This window comes from Lagopus muta, chromosome 1 (assembly GCF_023343835.1).
Source record: "Lagopus muta isolate bLagMut1 chromosome 1, bLagMut1 primary, whole genome shotgun sequence".
NCBI classification, from domain to species: Eukaryota; Metazoa; Chordata; class Aves; order Galliformes; family Phasianidae; genus Lagopus; species Lagopus muta.
This window is the reverse complement of record NC_064433.1, coordinates 137,282,644-137,309,723: the sequence shown is the minus strand read 5'-3', so window position 1 is coordinate 137,309,723 and position 27,080 is coordinate 137,282,644. Positions and strand designations below refer to the sequence as shown.

Genomic DNA, 27,080 nt, shown 5'->3' with positions numbered 1-27,080 from the left:
GATGAATAAATTAGAATTGCCTTCCTTCAATCTCATGTCTGAAAGCCACAGAAGTGAATTCCTATGAAGAAATGAATGGCAGAATCGTCCTTGCATCAGCAAAGGCTACACGAACACAGTCCTTTGAAATACACAAAATAGGTCCCAGACTGTGATGAGCAGTCCATATTTCTAACAACCTGGTCTTAAACTGTTGTCATATGATACCATTATATTGAGAAGACACTCTTACAAAGAGCAGATAGCTGCTGTAAGAGTAGCAAAAGATTCTCCCCTAAATGTAAGTACCCAAGTAACTATAACCAAGGTAACCACACTATAACATGTTTTGCTGCTTGAAATTAATAAAGCTACCATCACACAGATGAATTATCTTTAAAATTGCGGATGGGCATTTGTCTTCCTCTAGACTGTATGTTACGACTATATGTTAAAATTAGTTTCAGTCAGCTTGAATCTATTTATAAATTTGCACTGAAGAAGCCAAACAGTTCTGAACTAGATTCATAATCCACCTAGGAGAAGCTATTTTCTTCCACTCAACTTTTGCAGTGATTATTTATTTTGTACAAGTCAGTTTGAAGCCTCACATCAGCACTGTGGTTCAGAGGCTTACACAGAGGCTTACAAAGATTTTCTAATGCTGCTCCAAATGCATCCTGTGCAAGTCAGACCTTTCACACATGCCATTGGAGAAGGAAGGAGCCCTTACATGGAGATGCCTGAAGATCTATTAGTAATTTCCTTACTTTTTGGCTGGCTGTTACTTAAAAGGGAAATGTATTAACCCATATATCAATGGAAGACACTATAATTTCAAGTACAGTTATAAATTCCATGTTTTGAAGAAGAAAAGTGGAAAGTGTGTGATAGATGTCATTCAAGTATTTTTAGGTGTCATCCCAGACAACTACGTGTCTCTATGAAATTAACAACATTTTTTGCTTTTATGTTAACAAAAATTGTATCCTAGCTACGAAATGCATCCTAGCTACTCAAATGTAGACAAAAATGCTGCACAGATATTGTTTAGAGGGGTACCAGAGCCCTTTTGCTTAACAAAAATAGATAAATAAAATTTCATACATATATATATATATATGTATATGTTTGTTTGTTTGTTTGTTTCAGTGTGAGTAGGAAGACTGGAAGACAAACCAAACTTTTAAAATTGAAACAATTTATCAAGAAAGCGAGGCAAGGTAGTTTTATCCTATAAAGCTTGAGAGGCACTGATGCTGATTTATATAGATTACTGGGGGTTGAGATTATGGGGATAACCCAGTTTAGAAAACAGATAGGTAACTGAATTCAGTTTCACCGATTTAGACACCTCTTTTACATATAAACATTAGGCATTTCATGAGCCTGTATTAAGCATGATTCTCAGAGAGATGCTGGAAAATAAAAAGTGTATGTTAGACTGTCATCACAAGAGTTTCATATAAAACTTTCAGAGATAAACAAAGTTGTGCCTAAAGTAGGTAAGTAAACTTATAAGAAAATAGATAGACACTCTGTAGGTATTAGTGGTTACATTACTGGTGACAAATTTGGATAGCACCACTCTAATAAACTACAGAGACATTTTGGTTTTGAAAGATGTACATAAATTAAGCACTTGAATAGAGAGCTTCATCACTTGTCCAAGAACCATAAAGCACAACAGTGCAGGGTGAAAAGTGAGTACAATTTGCCTGGGCAAGGCAATTGACAAATGCATCCTATTTATAGCTTATAGGCACTTTACTTTCCTGACCCTCCTTATGCAAGCTGTAAATTAATGCAGTGTCAGCACTTTCACTATATAGGTCATTTTCCAATATGTAGTGGACAAATCTCAGTCCAGTGCTTAAATAAGTGTACATCCTTCACTGTATTTTTCAAATGAGGATGGAAAAGTATCTCTAGTCTTAATTCATTATGACTTTGATCTAGTAAATATGCTAGAAAAAGCTGAAAAATGTAGTGGTAATGAAATCATAGAATGATTTGGATTGGAATGGATCTTTATGATCCTTTAGTTTCAAACCCCCTGCTATAGGCAGGACACCTCCCACTAGACCAGGTTGCTCAAAGCCCCATCCAGCCTGGCCTTGAATGCTTCTAGGGAGGGGGCATCCACAGCTTCACACTGGGCAACCTGTTCCGTGTCTCACCACTCTCACAGAATGTCTTCCTAATACCTAGTCTAAATCAACCATCCTCCAGTTTAAAGCCATTTCCCCTCATCCTGTTGTTACATGCCCTTATAAAAAGTCCTTCCCTTCCCTAGCTTTCCTATAGGACCATTTCAGGTACTAGAAGGCCACTACAAAGTCCCCTCAGAGCGTTCTCTAGGTTGAAGAGCCCTAGCTCTCTCAGCCTGTCCCTGTAGGAGAGGTGCTCCAGCCCCTCAGTCATCTTTGTGGCCCTCCTCTGGACCCACTCCAACAGCCTTATGTCCTTCTTATACTGGGGGCCCCAGAACTGGATACAGTACTCCAGGTGGGGTGTCATGAGAGCAGAGTAAAGGGGCAGAATCACTTCCCTTGACCTTCTGTTCACACTTCTCTTGATGCAACTCAGGATATGGTTTATCCTTCTGGGCTTTCTCTAGCATGTCAACTGCATCACTCACTTCGCTGAGATTGCACTCAACCCCACTGTCCACATCACCTACAAAGATATTAAATAACACCAGTCCCAGCACCGATCCCTGCGGAACACCACTCATCACTGGACTCCGCTTGGACATTGAACAATTGTCCACAACTCTCTGAGTGTGACCATCCAGACAATTCCTTATCCAGTGACTGCTCCATCCATTACATCAATTTTTTTCCAATTCGACAACTAGGATGTTGTGCAGGACTGCGTCAAACACTTTGCACAAATCCAAATAGATGACATCGGTTGCTCCTCCTTTATCCAGTGACACTGTAACTCTATCATAAAAGGCCACCAAGTTTGGCAGGTACGATTTGCACTTGGTGAAGCCATGTTGGTTACCACCAATCACCTCATCTTTATTTTCCACGTGCCTTGGTAGGGCCTTCAGGAGGATCTGCTTCATGGTCTTGCCAGGAAGAGAGGTGAGGCTGATTGGCCTGTAGTTCCCTGGATCTTCTTTTTATTCTTTCCTGAAAATGGTGGTTATGTTTCCCTTTCTCCAATCAGTGGAAACTTCACCAGACTACCATGACCCTTACCTGCCAGTTTCCTCAGAACCTCTGGATGGATCTCAATGAGTCCCATAGACTTGTGCACCTTCAGGTCCTTCTTCCTTCTCCCAGTTCCTACCTTTGCTTTCTACAGCTTGGGCAGTGTGGCTAGAGGCCTCGTTAGTGAAGACTGAGGTAAAGAAGTCTTTAAGTTCCCCTTTATGTCTCTGGCTAGATTTAATTTTAAGTTTCAGCTTTTCTAACCTGATCCCTGGCTCTTCAGACAACTTCTTTGTCGTCCTTAAGATAAACATTTCCTGCTTCCACTCCCTATAGACTTTTTTTTTGCACCAAATAAAGTCCAGGAGCTCCTTGTTGATTCACAGAGGCTTCCTGGCATTCTTGCCCACCTTCCTCTTTCTTGGGATGCACTGCTTCTAGGCTTGGAAAAGATGGCCCTTCAATACTGACCAGCTTTCTTAGGCCCTTCTTCCCTCAAGAACTTTATCCCATGTCACCCTGCTAAGCAGTTCCCTGAAGAGGTCAAAGCCTGCTCTCTTAAGTCCAGAGTAGTATTCTTGCTGTGCACTCTCTCTGATGTCCTAAGGATCTTGAACTCTTCCATTCCGTGGTCGGTCAGACAAGGCTATCCTTGAGCTTCACGTTACTCACCAGCCCCCCCCCTCTTTGTTGAGGACAAGGTTCAGCACCACCACCTTTCCTTGTGGGTTCCTGTACTACTTGGAAGAGGAAATTATCATCGACACATTACAGGAGCCTCTTTGATTGCTGGTGCCCTGCTGTGTTGTCCTTTCAACAGATATAATGGTGGCGGAAGTCCCCCATGTGAAGACTCTCCTATCTGTTTATAGAGGGCCTCATCCACTCAGTCTTCCTGGTCCGGTGGCCTGTAGTGCTGAATGTATCGATTAATTTAATTACACCAACTGAATAAGATGGTATCTTTTCTCTTTCTCCATTCATGACTAGACCTGTGATAAGCTAAAGACTTATTATACATATTCATTATAGAAGATATTTGCAGAATTATTTTACATGAAGTACAATGTAAAAATGCAAGCACTATTTCTTCATTATTATTTTATATCTTGAACAGGTAATTTGTGAAGGGTGAATGAAGTGTGTAGGAAGTCAGTAATTTAAAAGTGTTAATCTTTTCAATGAACACTTAACAAACAATTTCAACCATTAAGGGATAGAGATTGTACCAACTGTAGACCAGTATTTTCCTACTCAAAATGAATGGTCAAATACAATGGGCAGTACAGCATTTGGGCTAGATTCACAAAAACATACAGAATACTTAGCATATAACAGCCCTTTCATTTGGAGGAAACACCTACCCTTTGTTTGGTATGCAGAAAGCAAACCAAAAAAGCAGAAGTGTCTAAGACAGTGACAAACAGGAGTACCCAGTGTTGCCAAAACTACTTACTGATGCAGTAAAGCAAGATCCAAAGTAAAGCAAAACTCTCCGCTGTGAATATAGCAAAATGAACAAAACCAGTGTCAATGAGCATCTCAGGGAAGAGGGTCCAGGAAGCATTCCTTCCACCTCACAGCCCAAATCTGCACAGCAGAAGGAAGTGTTCTCTTTCTTGCACCATGGATTTTTGTTTACACTGGAGTATCAATGGCTCAGTTCCAACAGGCCAAAATTGAGGGACTTTCCACCACTAACTAGTGATCAGAGCATACACACAATCAGAAGACATGACTTATTTCAGTTTAAGGAAGAGACCGAGTTCCTGCATTCTGTGAGTGAGCTCAGGACACTGAAACTACCACAGGCACACTCTTAGTGCAAGGAAAAGGAATCAGGTTCTTGTACTTTGTGCTAAGGTGTGAGATCCATGTGCGATAACTGTGCTACAGTAAATCTTTCAGAGTGAATCCCTTGTGGGTTTAGTGCACAAGAGATAGGAACTTGGACACAGATTGCATTGTGGATACACAATCATTTAGAGCATGATTGTGCCAACCAAGTTATATATACTTGAGTCTTTCCCAGTCACTGAAAAATGAGTTCCTGAATTGCCTTCTTGGATGCAGGCTTATAAATTCTGCCTAAAGTTCCTCTATAAGGAATTAAAGTGGGCAGTGGATTTCAACTTTGTCTTAGAATTAAGATGAGTAGCAATAAATCCATAAATTATTTTAATTATAGCCTTAGTTCTTAAGCTGGTTAAAAAATACAGGGCATTTTAATTAAGGAAAGTTCAAAGTTTCACATTTTTAAATCATTCCTGACAAAAAGGTACACCAGACAAAAAGATTAACAGGCCCATTTAAACTTAATTTCAGAGTTATTTACAGATTTGGCTGTAGAATATCAGGAAATTCATTTTGCGTTAAAAGATTAAATGCTACAGCTTTACAGAGGATATTTTGTAAGAGTGAGACATAACACAGAACTTACATTATCTATTTGTGTGTCAGATGCAACACCAACTTTGCATCAAGCTAGGGTAAAAGGTCTCAAAGAGGCTAACAGATTTATTAATTTGCACCATGTTCTTTGACTTACAAAATAATATTTTATGTCATTTTGCTCTTTTCCTAACCAAATGTAGGCTTTACTTTTTCATAAATATGTGTATTGCAGTTTAACCAGTTTTCAGGGTTTTTTTTGTTTTTTTTTTTGTCATTTGCCATTGCAGTGATTAATCTACCAGGGATTCACCAGATAATGCAAAGAAGCATTTAATTACATTCTTTGATGCTAAAACATACCAATAGTTTTCTCTGCACAAAGCATAGCTCTATGTGTTCTACTGTCCTTTTGTTTTCAGTTGCTTCTGTAAGTTTTAGCAACATATCTCAATATAGACAGAGAAATACAACTGAAAACAGATTTTTAGTCACCACACAGGCTGAGGACCCTTGAGAAATTTGTAGGAGGTTACTAGACTCTATTTTCCCATCAGAGAAAAATATTGCTAATTATGTTCTTTAATAGATTTTTCAATGCATGTGCTTCACAGTAACTGTCAATAGATTCTCAAAATTAATTATTGCAGCTTTTTTTATGTTTCTCTTCCATTAGTGTTTTACGCTGTTAGCAAAGTTGAGGTCCCATCATGGAATCCACAGGATTAGACTACGTGGACAGTGATTCTACCTTTCACAAATTTATTCAGGATCTACAGTAAATTATGTAATAAATGTAATATGATATTTCTATGTCTTGGAAATTGAACTATCTTAAAAATACCGTATTTTCAATCTTTTCCAGTTTGCGGGCTGCCTAAAAATGTAATCAGAACAAATTCCAGCCTGCTACCAATCATTGACTCCCAATTATGTTTATCCGAGCCCTTAAAAGTAGCTTACAAGTCCCAGTGGGTCTCCTGTGGATCATCAGTTTTAAAGACTGAAGTGACCAGGATGCTCTCACCATTCATTTCACAATTAAAGATACAATTTCATTCAGCAATTCTAGAAAGAATTATTGCTGTGTGCGATTATTAGTGAGGGCAGCACATTTTGATTCAACATGTGATAGGCAAGCATCTCTTTCATAGAGTGTTTATAGCTCATTTAAATGGTTTCAACTTTCTCTGCTTTCCTTTTGCATCTGATAAACCCCTACACTGACTTCTTCCAAACATGCAAGTAACATATTTTCCTTAGCTACAGAACAAACACTACAACCTCTCTAATTCCTAATCTTTTACATACCAAAACAGACATGTTTTGTTTTCATTTCTAAATTTAAAAAATCATAGATCAGGAAGAGATTTCTCTTCCACCAACTCTTGAATCAAGAAAAAACGTCTGTCACTCTACATATTATTTAACAATAAAATATTCATTTGATGATACAAGGGCAAAGCACGCAGATTAATAAGGGTGTGTTAAAAAACCCAGGCAAGCATTCAACATAAATCAAATCAATATGTAAATTTGTGTTTGATTGGGAATCCTGCATTTGCCATGTAAGACCCCAGCAGGGATTAGAGAGCAGCTATGATTAATGAGTTGACATGCCTCTAAATTCCAATTAAAAATCTCCAAATACTAATGTACCACTGGGATGCAAGGAGATTCATCCAATTGTGGGTGCTGGGACATGCTTTTTTTCTTTTTCTTCCCTTTTTTTTGCCCCTGGGACCTAATATTTTGATATATGATATGCAAAGGTAAAATGATTGTTAGTTAACCATTCTCTTAAACTGCTGATAACTTTCCTTTGTGTTGGAGCAGCATTTCTGTCTCCAAAAATAAAATTCTCCAAAATGGATGGCAAATGGATTTACTGGAAAGGAGGAAAGGGCAAAACACACCAGTATTGTCTGGTATAAATTTGGAATTGGTTTGGAGAGGCGAAGCCAAGCTTAAGTGGAGTTAAACTTGAGATCCATCATTGGCATGTTTTTACTTTGTTACAAGAAAACATCTCAGTTAAAGTTTCTTATTATACCAAAAGAAAAAACTAGCTTTAGATCAGGTGATGTATAAATGACATACCAAAGGAAGTCAGAACTTTGTTGACACTTAAAAACTGCAGATAATTTTAAAAGTAACAGACATATTTAAAATACAGTGGATCACCACAGAAGTCAGGAAGAAATGTTTTCCTTCCTGATAAGCACTTCCCAGTAATCGTGATTTTTGGAGAGACAGATTTGATTTTCTTCCAAGGAATGCTTGAAGTTAGAGATCGCTTGGGCGTACACAGACATCTTTGATTCCAGCCCTCTGCTATCACAAGGCATTTTGAAAAGTATCAAGCTTTGTAAAAAAAAAAAAAAAAAAATTTGACTGTTTGCCTTGGCTTTGCTTTTTGAAAGGATTTTCCTCAAAAGTTCATCAGTGATTAGAGTAACTGCCTCCTGAAGGTTCTTCCTCACAGTCTGCTGGAAACTGGGAGGATGTACCCTGAACCTCTCAGACACCTTGAACCCCTTTGCTCTGCCTAGGAAAAGGGAGTTTTGGTCAGGAGAAGAATTTTGGGCTACACACACCTTTGGAGTGACTCAGATTTCATATTCTTAATCTGATCACGAGTCTATTGCTGGTACAAACTGTCTCACTTTCTCTCATGCTCTTGAATACTCCTGGGTTTTTCTTTTTGTTCTTCTTGCTGTTTTTCTTTCTCTTTATTATTATTTTTCCCCAGGAACACATTTTAGTTGCAAAAGCAAGTGTTGATCTTCAGCTCAGTTTTGTACTTTTCCCTCAATGAAGTAGTAACATGCTTGGAACCACATTCTTGATTAATTGGCCGAATAATCTTTCAGTTTGGAGGTCATTCTGCAATCAGTGACACTATATCTTCGTAAAATAAAGTTGTATACAAATCCTGAATAGAGCAGTAGCATAATCTGGCCAAAAAAAAAAAAAACACTGAAAGAAGGTAGGGAATGTTCAATAATACATGACGGCACACATTCCAGGCTCTCTGATTATTTGAGTTGGGAATAGAGTGGGCATGTTCAAAACAGGTGAATTTTACTTATTTATTTGATTCGTGTGGGCTTTTATTATTTATTTATTATTATTTGGTTTGGCTGAGTTTATCTCTTCACTAGATTTCTGTTATCAGCTACAAAATGACGCCTTCCTAGACTGACTGAAATTTCAACTTAATACTGAAATATATTGGTTTTTTTTCTCATAAGCAATATTTCTTTCTCCAGACAGACTGACTATAAACTGCTCTTTAAAGATTTCAGGAGCATCTTCATAATTCAACTCTGATGCTTCAGAAAAAAATGATTATGCTCCGGATAGCAACTGTGCCTTTCTGAAGAATGAGCTGTGAAAACAAATCACCTATTGCAGATGTCTTCAGAACAGCTGACCAAACAACACCGATCTCACTTCCTGCAATTCTCAAAAACCTCCACAGACAGTTAGAAACAGTTTCTCACTCTGCTTTTGAAGCAATTACAAAAGCCACAATTAAGCTCTATTTCCTGATGTTGTGTATTGCCTTTTCTTGAAAAGCACACACAAAAAAGCCTCCTCTTATGGTCAAATGCCATTAGAAACAAACATCACTTAATTTACAGGCCGTTAGCTGTGCAAATCCCACCTGTCCTATATGCATATGGAGGCATGTGAATGAAAGAGGGTGAAAGGCACACGGATCAACTTATTCTCTCTCTTACCAGGCTCTTACAACTGTGAACTCACAGGTACTGACCGTGGGGCAGGGGAACACCCTCCCATTGAACCTCATAATTGAAGCAGCTTCTTATGATGATCCATTAGTCACTGTGGAAGCCCAAGAAGAATCATGACACATTTTGGCCAAGCCCCAGAGCTTGAGGAGGGCACAGGGATGTTTAGGAGGATGTTCCGTTCTCCTCAACAGTCACAGTCTTCCAGTAAGGGAAAAGATAACCTACTCTTTCCTTTTTGGAGGTCTCAGCAGTCAGAACTAGGACATACTTGCAGAGGAAGGGAGTGTCTGCCCTCCAAACACTGTTAACACAGCAATATGTGTACCTACCAATGAATTTACAGTATCACCTCATACTATTTAATATATAAGATACGTATTTTTTGCTTCTAAAAGAAAGCCGCACTGTATTATAAGTCCCAATTTTTGTCTGGATTTGACATTACAAAGAGAATTCTTTGGTATTGCTGTCAAAACGAAACAAAACACAACTTACAGACTTACACTGATACAGACTGACGATAAATATGAAACATATTTATCTCTCTCTTGGATGTTACGTGTTTACAAAGGCATTGGTGATTTTGTTATTACACTAGGCTTGGTTGATTGTGACATTTTTTTTGAAAGATGATCAAAGATTACTTCCAGCTAATAGTCAAACCCAATAGGTATTAATAATGAATGCTAGAGCCAGTGTTTAGAAAGAAATGTGACAAAAGGCTGGGAGTAGGAACGCATCACATTCTTGTGTATTCATTTTTTTCAACTTTTGAACAGTCAACAAAAGAAGTGATTGGCAACAAATATTAAATCAAGTAGGAACAAAGGCAGCCCTTGAAACTATAATGAATGTGCAGCTCTTTCTGAGGGAAGAGAGTGCTGAAAGCAATGAGATTTCATGAAATAAGAGCTATGGCTTAAGCTGTAATGAAACAATAAATACATTCTTCATGAATATGAAAAGATATTTCCAATTTTTCATTGTCAGGTGTTGGCTCTTATATTCTTATATTACTGCAATCTGCCAACCTGCGCTATGGGGTTTAAACAAAATAGAAGAGATAAGACTGCAGATTTTTAATATAGAAGTAAGTGAAAAAAATCATCATTTTTTATCTTACCTCCTACCTTTTGAGTATGTGACAGATAAAACATGTTTCAGAAGGGGACAACCACTACTAGAAAGGCAGCTGCTTGCTTATTTATATCTTGTTCTCAAAGTACTTCCATAGGATGCCTGAATGCATGTGCCACCTGATTTCAAATGAGTCAACTTTCCATCATGAGAAACTAAGCTGCATAAAGAGACTTTGCATCTGTTAATAAGAATTTTCCTATATTTTTCCTCTGTTGGCTGGATCTTTAGGACACTATGCTGTGAACTAACTTATGTAGTAAGCCATCCTATAAATGAAGGTGGATTACTACAATTACTTTTTATTTCAAGAAACATAAATATCACATTGATATGAGTATGAAGACAAATGAACATCAAATATGACTTTCCATTTTATTAATGCCTTAGTGCCTCTCTCTTTTCCCACCACCAACCTGTAGTGTGCACCTATTTATTTCTCACTTTTCTTCACCTTCCTTTCAGTTCTTTTTTCTTCCCCCTGACTCTTCCTTCTTTCCTCTTTGCAAATCCCCTGTTCCCTAATATTACTTTTTATTCTCAGTCACTTTATACTTCCTCCAGTCTTCCTTCTCTGAATCATCCCTTATCTACTGCCTGCTTTTCTCCCCACTCCCGCCCTACACACATGCTTATTATTGCTCCAGTCTTTCATATGCACCTCATTCCCATCTGTTCTTTATCTCCATGTTGTCCATCTTATCCTTTTACAGACAGACCATGTTGTTTCTTGCTGCCCACATAAGAAAGAAGGAGTCTTTAGCTGGTCTGCTTTTCTTCATTTCACTGTGTCTTTCTCACACCACATCCCACTTCATAGTGAATGTTGATAACAACTTTATAATATTTTTATCAGAAATAAAAAAAATACAGTTCTGAATCTGTAAAAAAGAAGACAAGGCTGCTTTGCTTTTGTGCAAGGTCCCGAAGATAAGGCCTTGCCTTTGTTGTCTTTGTTTTGTCCTGCTGCTGTTTCTGACATGCCAAACAATTTACATATCTCAACAGCCTTTATTCTTACATCTTTAAAACATCGCTTATAGGAACTATTGAAGAGAAGAAACAATAAACATTATCAAGAGGGGAGAGTCCATTGGACTGGCTAAGGAACTGGGAAATTACTGATGTAAAATATGCAGAGCACTGAGGAGATATTTTATAAAGCTTTTTTTGTTTGTTTTAGATGAAGTTTTAGATTCTGCTAAATGATTTCAACTCCAAAAGTCTCCAGTATGCTTTGGATCACTTCTTGGAACCTGACTAAATAGAAATGACTCTTAGTCATAACAAAATCTTCTATTTAGGCAAGATCTTGCAAAGTCTTGAGCCTCGGTTGCGGCTCCACTCCTTCAAGCTGGGAGATGTAAGGATAGAGCACAGCCCTGCTGAAAGGGACTTCAGAACACTGACAGATGGGAAGCTGGACGTGAACCAGCAATGTGCCCAAACAGCCCAGAAAGCCAACCATATTCTGGGCTGCATCAAAAGAAGTGTGGTCAGCAGGGTGAGGCAGGTGATCCTACCCCTCTGCTCTGCATTGCTGAGGCCTCACCAGGATTACTGTGTCCAAATGTGGAGTCCTGATACAGGAGAAATGTGGACCTGTTGGAGCACATCCAGCGAAGGGCCACAAAAATGATCCAAGGGTTGGAACCCCTCTCCTGTGAAGGCAGGCTGAGAGCTGGGGCTCTTCAGCCTGGGGAAGAGAAGGGAGACCTAAGAGTGGCCTTTCAATACCTAAAGGTGAGCTGTAAGAAGGAAGGAGACAAACTCTTTAGAAGAATCTGTTGTGAAAGGACAAGGAGAAATGGTTTCAAACTTAAAGAGGGGAGGTTTAAACTGGATATAAGAATAAGTTTTTTACAGAAAGGGCAGTAAGGCATTGGCATGGGTTGTCCAGAGGAGCTGGATGCCTGGAGATACTCAAGGTCAGGTTGGATGGTGCACTGAGCAACCTTATCAAGCTGTAGGTGTCCCTGTTCACTGCAGGAGATTGGACTAGATGGCCTCTAATGGTCCCCCCCAGCTCAAACAATTCTCTGATTCTATCAAGATTATGGCACAAATGACCAGAAAAAGCATACCTTCCACTTTGGTGGTTTCTTTGACTCTGGAAGAAAATGATGGGGAAGAATTTAAGAGTAGAGATTCAGGCATGTTTGAAAATGCCAAACAAATCACTGAAGAAATGTTAAAGAATCAGCATTTCAGTAATTTAAAATTAGTAATTTTAAAACAAGCTTGAATGGGGCAGTTTCCTAGTTTTCTGATGTTCATGGAGCAAGAGGAGCAGCAGAACTACCAGATGGTATTCTGCAGAAGCTGAGTACACTTGCAGCTGATGAACTTAGGCTTAGATACTAAGAGCAAAGTAGGCTTTTTTATAAGGGCAGTTCTGGATATTGCTTCTTGCAGTGTTGTTTTGCTGTAGATTTCCAGTCTGTGTTTTGAAAATTTTGATTCACAAAGAAAACATAAAACACATGGAGCTTAGCATCCTCTCTTGTTGAAAGAATACGTGTATTTCTTTGCTAACCAATAGTTTCTTAAGGACCTATTATCTGAACAAAGTAAAATACATGAAACAAGGTCCAATTTTCAGTATTTCAGTTTTGATGATACATATGAAGTTCTTTATGTTCTATGTAGTGTTTGCTTGCAATCTATACAATGTGCAGCCACAGTACAATATGAAGAGAAAGCTATTAGTTAAAAAAATCATACTTTGCTATTCTTGTAAAATGTAAGACCATTCATTTCTAATTAGACAAAATTCAAGGTTTATTTTTAATTTTCTTCCCTTTTTTCTTTTCTAGCAGTCCACCCATCTTTTCTTTTCTAGCACTCCAACCATCCACCTATCACCAATAATTCTCACTAAACCACGTCCCTCAACACGTCAAATGTTTCTTGAACACCCCCAGGGTCGGTAACTACACCACGTCCCTGGGCACTGGGCATTCCGGTGCCTGACCACTCTTTCAGAGCAGTATTTCCTAACGTCCAGCCTAAATCTCCCCTGGTGCAGCTTGAAGCCATTCCCTCTAGTTCTATCACTAGAGAAGAGGCTAACCCCCAGCCTCCTTTCAGGTAGTTATAGAGAGCAATAAGGTCTCCCCTGAGCCTCCTCTTCTCTAGACTGAACAATCCCAGCTCCTTCAGTCGCTCCTCAAAAGTCCTGTGCTCCAGAGCCCTCACCAGCTTTGTCGTCCTTCTTTGAACACGCTCCAGGGCCTCAATGTCTTTCTTGTCCACAGAAAGAGGGGCCCAAAATTGGACACAGTACTGAGGTGCGGCCTCACCAGAGCTGAGTACAGGAGGACTATCACTTCCCTGTTCCTGCTGGCAACACTGTTTCTGATGCAAGCAGAGAATGATCAATTAAGCTGTTTTTATGTGCCTAATATTCTATACTGGTAATAGCTTCCAAAACGTTTGTTAAGGTTGTCAATAGATGCTAAGCTGAAGAACCTGTTCTCTAAAAGATGTAGTTTTGCAGGTTTGCATAGTGCAGAAAGTTTCAAGCAGTGATACAGGTAGTTATCACCTGATGTGACAACATGATGGTACTGTAAGCCACAGTACCTAGACTTCCATTGGATGTCTATGAGCTGTGACAAAAATGAAATTAACTCCTGTCACTTCAGTGAGGAATGAGCAGAGAGATATTAAACAAATACTTAAATATTAGGAGTCCCTGAAGGTTAACAAGCCAGTTTCCTTTAGCTGAAATGACAGTGTCAGCCAAGAACTCGAGGACTCAGTCTATGTTTCTCTCTCAAAAGCAATTAGTCAATCAGTGCTTTCAAAGATCTGTGAAACAATCTGTCCTATTTCATATGTCATATGTAATACAAGAATTACTTTAAAGTGATTAGGTTACTGCACCAAAGTCTGGCAAACAGTTTTACAATAGGCTTGTATACTGTTAAGAGAAACTGGTGGTATGCTAGGAAATGTCAACTGTAAATAAAACCAATCATTTTCAAATACATTGCAGGCTTTCGAAATAGTGAGGCATGCTTCTTACAGAAAGAATTTTTAACCCTGTGAGCATGGACTTTTTAAGAATGGTTTTTAATGTGTTTTGTTTTCTTTTGTTTCCTTTTTCTTTTTCTTCTTCTTTCTACTTTTTTCTTTTTTTCATTTTCTTTTTGTAATACCATTTTTGAAGATGTTTATTCATTATGGCAGTTGCATCAAAAATCACTGGACTGCATTGTTCCTTCTCTGAACTTGTCACAGTTCTTATTAAGGTTGCATTTAAGGATCGTCCCTGCATGTAATTCTGAGTACATGGCATGGAACATGTTTTGAAGATTTGTGAGACACTTTGCCAACAATCTATTTACTGAAAAGTGACATTTTGATGTACTGAACTGAAATTTTGTTCAGCTTTTGGCAAGTAGTTTTGGAAGGATCAAATATAGAAGTTTGAACATGGTTTAAACTTTCTTCTAATATAAAGCATTTAAATTTGCAGATTAATTTAATTGATGGTAGTATTTTGATTCTAATTTTTGTCCTTAGCTCAATATAAACCTGTAAGAGAAGCATTTTTCAATATCCAACAAACAGATATGAGTCAAGAAAGCTTTTAACATGCAGGTACTGTGAATTTTTACTCTCTTATGGAGTAAAAATTACTCTCTTTCCATTAGATTATCAATGATTTTTTTACCTGAGTAGTGTGGCTCTCCCTATGTCTTTGAACCGATGAACCTGCTGTAGTGCTGGCAGACAGTCTTGAATATTCATTTTCCTCTGGTACACCTAAAGAAGAACAATAATAATTTATTTTCTAACCTGACATTTATGAATTGGTTGATTTCAGTTCAAGATTCAAAAGACTCTGACATATTTTTCTACAAAGGGATGATAAATGTCACACATTTGCCTGGGTATTCTGCGTTACGAAAGCTGGAAAGGTTATTCTTTATCAAGTATAAACACAATCATAAGTATGTATGTTGATTTATAGAAATTGCACAGAAAGAGCCTACAAATAGCATACTACCTACATGAAACTGGCCAGGGATTCCTCCTACAATGCAGAAATCCCTGGTTCCTCTTCCCCTGGCTTCTTTTCATCACAGAAGCAACACAAATGGAATGTAACACGGACCTAAGGTCTGTTCTCACACTGATGTCTCTACTCACATGGGAAGTCAATAGCTCCAGGTTTTACAGCTTCATCTCCGCAGTACTGTAGGGCTTTTTTATGTAACTGTTGTATTTATTGTGCATTCTCCATGCGGGAAATAGCTGTCCAAAATTCTGAAGTGTAAAAACCAGTGTGAAAGAGCCAGGCACAGCCTCCGGTGTCAAAATAAATGAGCAACTCTGTGCAGTGACCACAGAGCGAGGCTCATAGCCAGCATTTCCCATCACTTCTGCTGGAGTGGGAAGACCACTCCCACAGCAGATCAGTGGATCTGGAAGACGAGATCAAGGGAAACAAAGGCGGAAGCAGAAATATAGTGAGCCCACCATAGGCGTTATTAAGCTCCTCACAAACTCACAGACGCCACAGTAGGTCTGGCACCTGACAATTTTATTATTAACCTGCGTATCACTACTCCTTCTTTCACCAGAGTTGGCCATCAGGAGAAAAGGATTAATCCTGTCAGGGGATAATGAAAGTTGAATTGTCCTCAGCGGATTACCAACTGGAACGATAACATCTAATCTGAATTTGGGTGGGAGTAGATGACTTGTAAAGGTCCTTTCCAACCCAAACTGTTGTGTGACTCTATCAACTGTCAGACTCGACTAGGTATTTACCTTTTGGGTGGCTAAAACTAGAGAAGGTGAATCTGTGCCTAGATAGCTAACTATGAGATAAATGAAAATGAGGTGAACTCCACTCTTTGTATACTGTACACAACATACACTGAATTGTAATGGAAATAATTCAAAAGTTCAAATGCAATGAATCATAAACTAGTTATGAGATTATATACTGTACTACTCATAGTTCAGTTTCATGTTTCTGTTCAGTTTCTTGTTTCAGTCATGAGACTAGCATAGAAATACATGATGAAACCTCTTCCAAGCCTCTATTTTCTATATAAAAAAATGCTTATTTTTTATATTGATAAATGATTATTAATTCTTATATGGTTAGTGACGTATGATTTAACTCATGCAAATAAAAGCTGTATGAATTATTTCATAAAATTAGCAGATTTTGTGAGAGAAACAGAACAAGAGTTTTAAAGAGAATGAATGATCCATGTTCCTTTCTCAGTCTTAGTTTCCCCCTTATCCTGTTGCATATCCATAGCTTTGTAGCTAAGGACAGCTGGTTTTGGCTTTTTTTTTTGTACTGTTCTTCTGAATGGAGTTTGTGAAAACTATTCCTAAATTTCTACAGCTTCAAACCACCTGGACTTTCTTTAGACACATACAGGCAGTGAAATGGCCAAAGCCCTGATTGCAGCTGTGAAGATAAAACAAACCTTGTGAGGATCCAGCCCTTCAGATCTACCCAAAGCAGAGAGGGCATCTGAGCATGTTCTCTCAATGCTTTGAACAATGTTTTGTTTCAAGGTGGGGTTCTTTCTTTTTGAAGCTGGTCTGTAACGTATTATGTATATGCTGGAAAGTCTGACATTCACATTCTCCAGTATACTAGGTCTATCAAATACACGTTGTCACTATTCCTTTCTTACACTTACTAAAGTCAGTAAACAAACCCTGCTCTACAACATAATATTTGCCCTGAGCAAAATCACTTTTTTTTTTTGTAAAATGAAATGCTTGAAATAAATGTTTTTGTTTTAATTTGAGATTTCCCTCTAAAAATGTTTCTGTCAACACAATATTTTTTTTACAATAATAAAAAATTAACCACATTTTTATGCAGAACGCCTTTTTATGTTATGTGTTCTTAATTTAACTTGAATAAAAAATATATTGTAAATTATTTGCAAATTATAGACATTTGTAAAAGAACAAAAAATTTTCCTAGACCAGTAGCATGCTTTTGAAAAAGATACTGCTTTTGAATTATATTCATACACTTAAAGATCTATGGTGCACAATAGCCTTGAGCTAAGAATATCAGTGATTTTCTATGAAAAGCACTTGGATAAGCAGTCTTATCAAACAAATAAAGTTTCCATGTACAGCAACAGCATGTCAACACAGTCCAAGCAGAAGCTTAGTGGAGTTTGGAAAGATAAATGGAGTAGTTGATTGCACTCTAAAAGTTTTCCTTTACGTGCACTAAGTAAATATTTGGATACCACAGTTGTGCACTGAATAAGACCTTGCTTAATTCAGCACAAGGTTGGAAACATCAATTTAGCAGGGGCAGAACTACAAGAATGCAGGTTAATGAGAAGTACAGGCTGGAGCATGAATTCTATCATCAGGAGTGGGCTTTCTTTAAACTATTCTCAAGTAATCCACAGTAAATGCTCATGTTTGTGTCACAGGGACATTCTGCAAGGTTGTTTGCTGTGACACCTCTCTCATTCTGTGATTTCCTAGACTGATGGGAACTCATTGCCTACTGTGCTTAGATCAAGTGGTAAGTTCCTACATATCATGCAGCAGCCTGCAGCCCACAGATGACTTGCTTAGAGAAGACAGCCACCTTCTTGGCAGCTAAAGTTAGGCAAGATTCATCCCCTCAGCAGAATAATATATATGGCTCTTAATAAAACAGTCAGGTTCTTGACAGCTGATCAAAATGAACTATACAGTGAGTCCATTCACGTGTATCTCCACACAACAAAGAGTGGGCCTCCAACGTAGCTGAAGAGCAGAGGAACAAACAGCAAAGGTTCCTTGGAGAGATAGCAGGGTGCTAATGGTGCTGGATACTTGGCACAGGGCAAAGTGTGTGCCTGTGTGCCCACTCGGCATTATGCAGCACATTCAGTCTCTCGTGGTCCAAACAGGCAGTGTCATCTATGTAGAATCAATTCTAGATTTCAGTTCGATCACAGTGGTAGGTAGCAGTCCACTGGGGGTAAAAAACTGTCATATACCCAGGGATTTTCTTCTTTTCACTAACCAAAGGTTCAATCACCTCAATTTCATTATTAGTTGTCAAATTTAATCATTTCACTTTAATAATTAAACACTCCTCTATATCCCATTAAATACAAGGTGGAAATAAACAACTGCATTTCACAACATTTTTATCTGCTGTGTCTGAGTTTTTCCCACTTACTTTGATGCTCTGAGTGATTTAGGATCACAGATTTCAGCACTGTAATATAAAAGATTATTACAGGCTTTCTGATGACTGTTTGCATTTGGAGAAGAAAATAGTTTAAAAAAAAATGTTTCTTTTAGAATAAAAATCTGGTAGATGTGGCGGGTTTGTAGAAGACAAACCACATGGTCACAGTACAGAATTGTAGATAATTGTGCTAATAATATTATAGACAAAAAGAAGTGGATTACAATATACAAAATGAAAAACAAACTTACTAAAATTGCAGGCTAACAGCAGTCCCAGAAATTAAACTCAGCTTCTCAGAGCAACACAGCATTAATCTGTTTGGAAGCTGAGCTAGCCAGTCTTTTAGTCACTTAGAAATGGTTTTCTAAAGAATCATTGGCTTAGACATAAGATTAACATCTTGGTCAAAGTGACTATTCTTATGACCTTAGTGACTTTAAGTTTCGTGATGCTTCAGAGGAAATGGTGGTGACACTTGCCTGTATTAACTCATGTGATGTTGCACAAAGGTCTTCATACTAACAGTGAAAAATAGGTTATACAGTTCCACTGAGTAGCAATGGGAAGCAAATTATTTTATGCTCACAAGTTTTGTAATTTCGGCATCAACTAACTAATAACACATTTCAAGTTCTGCTCTCTGCAAAGTTAGAGGAATCTTTTGTACAGTAATAAAAAATTGAAGTATTTAACATGAAAATATCTCATGGAACATTCAAAAATCAAAGAATCATAGAATCACAGAATCACAGGAGTTGGAATGGACTTCAAGAGATCACTGAGTCCAATCCCCCTAATGAAGCAGGTACCTTACAATAGGTAGGTATATCAGTAATGCCTAGAGATTTCAAAATCAAGATGCTGAAGTTGAATCCTGCAAGAATTTTTACTTTTAAGAAAGGTGTTTTACAATTCATGTAATCTGAGTACACTGAAAATTTCATTTTGTTAGTGCTTTCTATTATTATTAATGCTATCTGGAACAGTGGAATTCCATACCACATATTTTATTTTTTTATTTTGGTCTTTTGTGTCAGGGTAAAACTAAAGCTTATAACATTTCTACAACAGCCTGATAGGCAAGACGTAGATTTGAACCTTAAAATACCACAAATAATGTTAATCCCTTGCCAAGTGGGATACTGAGAAACCTAAAAGGACTTTTTTTCTGCTCACGGCAGAAACCAAAACCATTCCTTATGAAAGCTGCATCAAAATCAGCAACCTTCCATTGAAAGTTTGAGTTTGATACAGTGATGTTTTCTAATGGAAAAAAATACTGGAAAATTCCATTGCACATTACACCTTTATGATTAAACTTTCCATTTACAAATGGTTTAAAAATAATTTGTTTATGCATAATAGATTCAGTGTGTTACCGATATGAATAGCCCTGGCAACTAGTAGTTGCAAACACACTAATAAAAAACTTCACACAATTGAAAGCACTCTTCTCACCTACCAGTTGGCCTTCTATTCAAGCAATGACCATTTATTTCAGAAACTGCAATCATTTGCTAACTTAACTATAATCATCACAAATTAGAAACATAAAGCATCACTTCATTTCTAAGCTGAAAAAAATGCAGCTCTTGTGATTAAACTCCCAGTTAAGGGATCTGGGGATAAAATGATTGCTCTTATAAAAAACTGATCTCCCGCAGGCCCCATTAGGACATCAGAATATATGATTAAAATCCTACATAGAAAGGAATCAAAGTCTTGGTCTACCCACAGATTTTGTGTTAATATAACAGTCTGACTGTTATACATTTGGAAAACACACTCCCTCCTCCCTAAATTGTTGTATTGATACAAATGGGGACACAGTTATAATGGACAAAGATGCCTTTTTGTTCTGCTACAGTGTGTTCCCAATTCCACACAGGAATGAATGCACCTCTACACTCCTATGACTTCTCAAACTGGATGAATTTTCTGCTTTGATTATCAGAAAGAGCAGGAAGAATTATTTTGGCCTACAACTGCAGAATGAATTTCCCTGGAAAAAAAAAAAAAAAGAATTATTTAATTTTGAAATGCTTCATTTCAAGTAATAAAGCTTGATTTTTTTCATTTCAAAACCAGAGGATTTTTTAAGTAAAGCGTATCTGGAACATGAAATATTCCTGATAAACTTGATTTTTCAGTTCAAACCTATGCATATTAAATAGCTCTAGCTTTGGATTTTTTTTTTAAGGATAGTATATTTGGAAAACAAAATGTAGTATTACACTTGATACTTTATTCCTTCAAATTTTCCAGTGTTATTTGCAAGTTACCAACTATATTCTACATTAAGTGCACCTCCACCCTAAGCATTAAAGGCAATACAACTGCTCTACTTAGGTAAACAATATTCAGATTTAAGTTTTTGGTAGGAAGATAGCCATATGCAGTATCACACATATATTTAGACATTTGCTCCTCCACATCCCATCAAAATAAATGTGGCTGAGGGAGCTGGGATTGTTTAGTCTGGAGAAGAAGAGGCTCAGGGGAGACCTCACTGCACTCTACAACTTCCTGAAGGGAGGTTGGGATGAGGAGGGGTTTGGCCCAGGCAACAAACAGGACCCGAGGAAATGGCCACAAGTTGTACCAGAAGAGGTTTAGCTTACACATAAGGAAGAAGTTTTTCTCTCAGAGTGGTCAGGCACTGGAATGGCTGCCCAGGGAGGTGGTGGAGTCGCCGTCCCTGGCAGTGTTCAAGAGGCGTCTGGATAAGGAGCTACAAGATATGGTTTAGTGCTTGTGGTAGCAGTGGTAATGGGAAGATGGTTGGAATGAACAATCTTGCAGGTCATTTCCAACCTTGCAATTCTATGATTCTATGAATACTTTCTTTTTGTCTCATTTTATATTCATACTTGTGTAATCACATTATCTGATTTCCATAATACAGGTGTTATAACTTTAGGTTTATGCTTATAGGACCTTGAAAGATTTAACTTGGTCACTCTTCTTGCACTATTTTGATCATCTTGCTGCAATTACATACAATTTGTCATTCACTAGCAAGGCACTTGTACCAATGGGAGATCCTGATTTTCCATTATCTCTTCCGTTTTTCTTGATTATAGAATCAGAAGCTGCAAATCTCAGTTCTCCTTAGGCTGTTTACAGACTTGGAGCTGAGGTAATTACAACTTCCTCAACAGAGGCTGTTTCATTTTTTTCACATTCAGCTTTTATTGCAGATGAGCTTATCAGTTCATACACACAAAGTTAAGCCACTTCCAGAAACAGAGATATTTCACAACTCAAGAGATTCCAGCTTGACTGTATCTTTAAAAGCGCATTGAAAGGCACACTTCAGCAATTTTATGTTAGAAGAGATTTGGGATTAAAAAATGCTTACCATTTGATACCGAATTTCCATTTTCAGCAGTCACAGAACTGGACAGTGGATTAGAAGACTGAGTTCCATGGTTATTTGCATTTTTATCCTGCGTTGCTGACCCCGTATCTGATGCATTTGGATCTTCTCTGCTCCTCAAGTTCAGGTTAGTTTCAGCACCTGCCGGAGAGAGAAGGCTTGTCAGCTTCTGATTTGCTAGTGGCTTTCACACAGAAATAGACACAATTAACTTTGAGAAACCAAATTACTTTATCAAATCAATTTAATTAATCGCTAAGTTCACTAGACCAGCAATAAACATGGAAGGTTCAAGTAAATTACTTTTGCAGGGATTTTTTTTTTTTTTTTTTTTTTTTTTTTGCAAGTGTTCCACCTGTAGCCATTTAAAGTTTATGAAATTGAAAGCTTTAACAAAATTTTATTTGTACTGTTTCTCTTCACGTATACATCAGCTGAAAAAGCTCCACATGTTTGTATTGACCCTATTTTAGGTCCTATTCTATGTCACAGAAGTTCGTATACTGCTGTCAGCACTGCAATGTCTTTTACCATCACATTAGGTCAGAACAATAACAGCCAAAACATGGCTTTATTCTTTTCTTTCATTTCCCCCCCTTGAAAAATGAGACAGTCTTTAACACAAAACCATAAGTAGTAACATTCCTGCCAGCAAGGCCTCCCCACAGGCACTATTTACCCTGCCTCAGGGCTTTCCAGCCATCAGTTGTCACTTTCTATAACATTCTGGATTTTCAAGTCATTGCTTCTAGTTAAATTTCTTCAAGATACCAGAAGGAGCCCTGGTCCTGGAGTAGATCACAGGCTGCATACAGTGCATATTTCCTCAAAGAAAAGGGCAAAATTCTCTTTTCTTCTTTCCATCTTGACTGAGGGCAGAGGGGACTGAGAGACAAGGCCAGGAATGGTGCCTACTGCACATCCAGCACCTGGGTTGATGCCCACTCTGCTGTTCTGTGGCAGCTCCAGTGAGACTGCTTTAAGTGCTGCACTGGCAGGGATCTCTGGCTAGCTCCATTTCAGCTTCCCTAACTCTCTCCACCCACTGGGAGCTGGCACTGGCTGCAAGTCTGATGCATAGTGGCTCATCTGTGTACAGAGGCCCTCATTTAGCACTTTAAAAAAGAAACACTTCCTCTGACAGTCCTTAAAGAGCTTGCTTTTGGGTGGGCCTGCTTAAGCTTTGTCATAATAAGAGCAACAACTGATGGAAGTCAAAAGACTAGCTATTAAAACCAGTGTTATAGCATTCACTCGTATGTCCAGTGACATTCTCAGCTCTCTCAAAGATGCAGTATATACTTATAAGTGTCAAGCACATAAGGATTTTTCAAGGGGAGAGGAAAAAAAACCTTCTTCACAATATAACAGATACTTTTCCTGTAGATTTTCAAACTTAATATTGAGTGCACGGTCAACTTTCATTTTCATACCTAAACTGAAAAAAAACAACCTTGAATTACAAAGTACCAACATTCTTTTGAAAAAAATTAATGAAATGAAAACTATACTTCCATTTTGATTGACTTGAAATGTCTCCTTTCACTGAAAAGGGCTTTCTTAGTTGTGTTTAGCTTTCAGTTATCTAATACTGAATCTTTCTTAACATTTCCTTTTCTAACAAAAAACGCTGTCTTGAAAAGCCAGAAAGTTCATTTCCAAGCTGTCAGAATAAAATATTTCAATGTTTGTTTTTTTTTTAATTCCCTTTCTTGCCCTCATTCCCTGATCTTTACTTGTTGCCAGAACTGACTGGAGTACTTCATTGGTGCTGTTTCATAAACTGCATATTTAGACAAAAGTGCTATGCACTGAAAAAATTAGGCCACATCTACCCACAGTAAGTGATTTGGGGCAGGCAACAGAACTGGAGTCTGAGCTAGAAAATGCATGCAGCACAATTATAAGAGCATGCCTGATTTAGCTTTTGTGAAAGCAAGTTGTCTGAAAAATGTGTCTTTGCAACTCGCATTTAATTTGTCTGAAAAGGAAATGTCACTTTTGGATGTTAATAGTCAGTGCACTTGCCTATAGATCATATTCCACCTACATAATTATTGTGCTACCTTTTACATAAAGAGTCTCAGAGTAAGTGGCTGGGATCCTTATTTTTCTTGATACCCAAAAGATTTACTGATTTGCCTGACATCTGCAATTCATTTGACTATGCAAGTGGAAAGACATTTTCTTCCATTCCTACTCTGTAGAAGCCTTTTGTTTCATGGGTACATTGTTATCTTTTCACAGCATTCATGAAGGGCTCTCAGAAAAAAAAACCAAAAAAAAACAAAAAAAAAAAAACCCCAAATATAATATATATATCTTTTCTCCTTTGTACTAAACAGAGTTGTGGATATTTGCCACTGAGTGAAAATCTCATAATAAACTGGCAGAAACAAGTAGTGGACAAACAAAATACCTTTTGAGACAGCTATTTACATAGAGATATGCTATCCCATTCACTCTATTCAGTTTCTGTAACAAATGTACATCTTCAATTACTTAATCATAGAATCGTGAAATTGCAAAATCATAGAATGGCTTAGGTTGGAGGAAACTTTAAAGATCATTTAGCTCCAGCCTCCTGCGTTGGGCAGGGTTGCCAGCAACCAGATCAGGTTGCCCAGGATTCCATTCAACCTAACTTTGAATTCCTCCAGAAATGGGGCATCCACAACCTCCCTGGGCATCCTATGCCAGCAAGCGCCTCACCATCCTCTAAGTAGAAGTTTCTTCCTAACATCTAAATCTCACCTCTTATAGCTTGAAGCCATTCCCCCTTGTTCTATCACTATCAGACTATCTAAAAAGTCACTCCCCCAGCTGCTTGTAAGCTCCCTTCGAGTACTGGAAAGCCACAATTAGGTCTCCTCAGAGCCTTCTCTTATCCAACCTAAACAATAGAAGGATATAATAAAGAAAAAAACACTTTGCAGTGCCTTATTTCCTTAATCTTGTGGGCAGAAGAGAAGCCCGTATTCTGTTTCAAAATAATCTGGATTGTATAAAGGCGCTCGTACTGATTTTCTATATATAGGCATCTGCAGCTCCTTGTTGGAGCAGAGATGTGAATCTCTGGGAGAAGTGGAAACACGTATGTTGGCTAACTTCTAAAAGACTCCTGAAGAGGCTGTAGTTTATCCCTAGCAAATAGGTACTGGTCATTTATTTTTGACTTTGTATAAAATGGGTGAGTTTCTTAAGAAAATCTCTGTTATAGATAGGATAACAAGTGGATACTTTAGTCAGGTGTAACCAGGGTACTGTCCTGCACAGCAGAACTTACATAGGATGACTGGGTGATCCAGGCTGGAATTGGGTGTCCCTCTTTGCTGCCTTCCCACTACCTAAAACATTTGCTGAGCATAAAAAAATACATCTCTTGACTTCTTGTCATAACACTTCTGTTCCACACAGGGTAGCATCGCACAGCAATATCTTATACAGGAATGCTGTGGACAACTGTAAAAGACATAGGGAAGTACACCGATAACACTTACTGATAAGAGTTACTGAAAAATTTCCAAATTCTAATTTTATTCTTCAAATACTCATCTGAAATTCACTTTACCCTCATGCATTCTCAGTCACGTGATATAGCAGCTTAGATTTTTCTCCACGTTAAAATCTACCTCCTCCTGCTGCCATGAACCCCTACAGAAACAATAGTGTACAGCTCTCTCATGCCTTATCAACCTTCTGGAACTACCATGAATACATTAGAAGAGAAGAAAAGAAGAAACTATGGTTCCAGTTTCACATCTTCACCAACACAAGCTTTTTGTGCAGACTTGTACTCTGCTGTTCTCACCAGATGGATGGATGATGATCTACCAGAATCTTCTACTGTTTTTGTTTGTTTGTTTCTTTTGTTTTGTTTTGTTTTTAACAGCATTTTAACAGTTGCCAGCCAGTAAGAAATGTTATTTGAAAAGTCATCCATGCCTACTAGTGAGACACTAGCTACAGAGAGGTATCAGCTGTTAGAGGATGGTGGGAGTTCATGATTATAAAAGGAATATAAGCTCTAAGCGAAAATATACAGAGTGTTTGCAACTGTGAGCAGCATTTGGACTATTATTTTGGCAAACTTTATCTGCCAAAAACATATCTCTGACTCAGTCAAATTCTGCTTTGACTAATCTTGCAGTTAATGAAGATGTATGGATAGTGAGGATGTATATGGACTGGGAGCTGAATTTGTCCCTCAATTGCAAGATAGTTAATATAACTGAAAGCAAGGTCATGTACAGTGTTTTTAATCACAGTAAGACAAATGAAAGTGTAACAGTTATTTCCTTACAAGCAAGCTCTGTATTCCAGTAAGCTGATAATTAACTGTATCAACAGTACTTGAAAAGTGTAAAAGGAAATGCATGCAAAAGAGGCAGGTAGTGAAATCCACATTTGCATGCTAGTTTCAGTGCTTCTCAAAGAGTCTAAAAAGTTTAAAACTCATGAGGCATCATATGAACTTAGTTTCATTTACTTTGGAATAATAAATTCAGAGTATGGCAGTCACGGACATGATTTAACATATGATTCTTTATCTGCTTTTTATTTTCATTTTTGAATTATTATGTCTCTTTTAAAAGAAAGCCAATACCCTGAAAGACTAAATGGGATAACTTTGTGTCAGAAGACCAAACTGAACTCTTGTAATTGAGCTCCAAATAAGTGAGTTCCAAATATCATAATACAATGATTTATTTTTTTTTTTCTCAAGCATAAAATGTAGGATTCCGAACACTATGGTTATTTCATAAGTAGTATTTAGGCTGAATTAATGGTGTTGTCACAAAATTATAAAATAAACTAGTACAGGCTCTATTCAGATGACAGACTAAAGTGCAATACTAAAACATTTTGAGGAATTATTAATTTTGTAAGGAAACTATACATTTAGCCTGTTTAACAAAATCTAAAGCAAAGTATACATCAATGATTGATATCAGTATTTAGGTGGAATCACCATAGACTCTTTTTGCAGCAAGACAGGAGAAACAGAATGTTATTAAAAACCCAGCAGTAGCTCACCTGATTGAATTGTAATTTACTTTTCTGTCAAT

General features: G+C 37.8%; 1 protein-coding gene across 6 annotated transcripts in view; it reads right to left on the bottom strand.

Moving 5' to 3' along the window:
* MYO16 (myosin XVI) overlaps nucleotides 1–27,080 on the bottom strand; it is a 373,785-nt gene that overhangs the window by 6,663 nt on the left and 340,042 nt on the right. For all 6 annotated transcript variants that reach the window (XM_048957497.1, XM_048957167.1, XM_048957264.1 and 3 more), the window contains exons 33-34: nucleotides 21,994–22,152; nucleotides 15,114–15,205 (exon numbers count right to left, since the gene is read on the bottom strand). In XM_048957497.1, coding sequence (XP_048813454.1) covers nucleotides 15,114–15,205; nucleotides 21,994–22,152 — 251 coding nt within the window. The remainder of the gene's footprint in view (nucleotides 1–15,113; nucleotides 15,206–21,993; nucleotides 22,153–27,080) is intronic.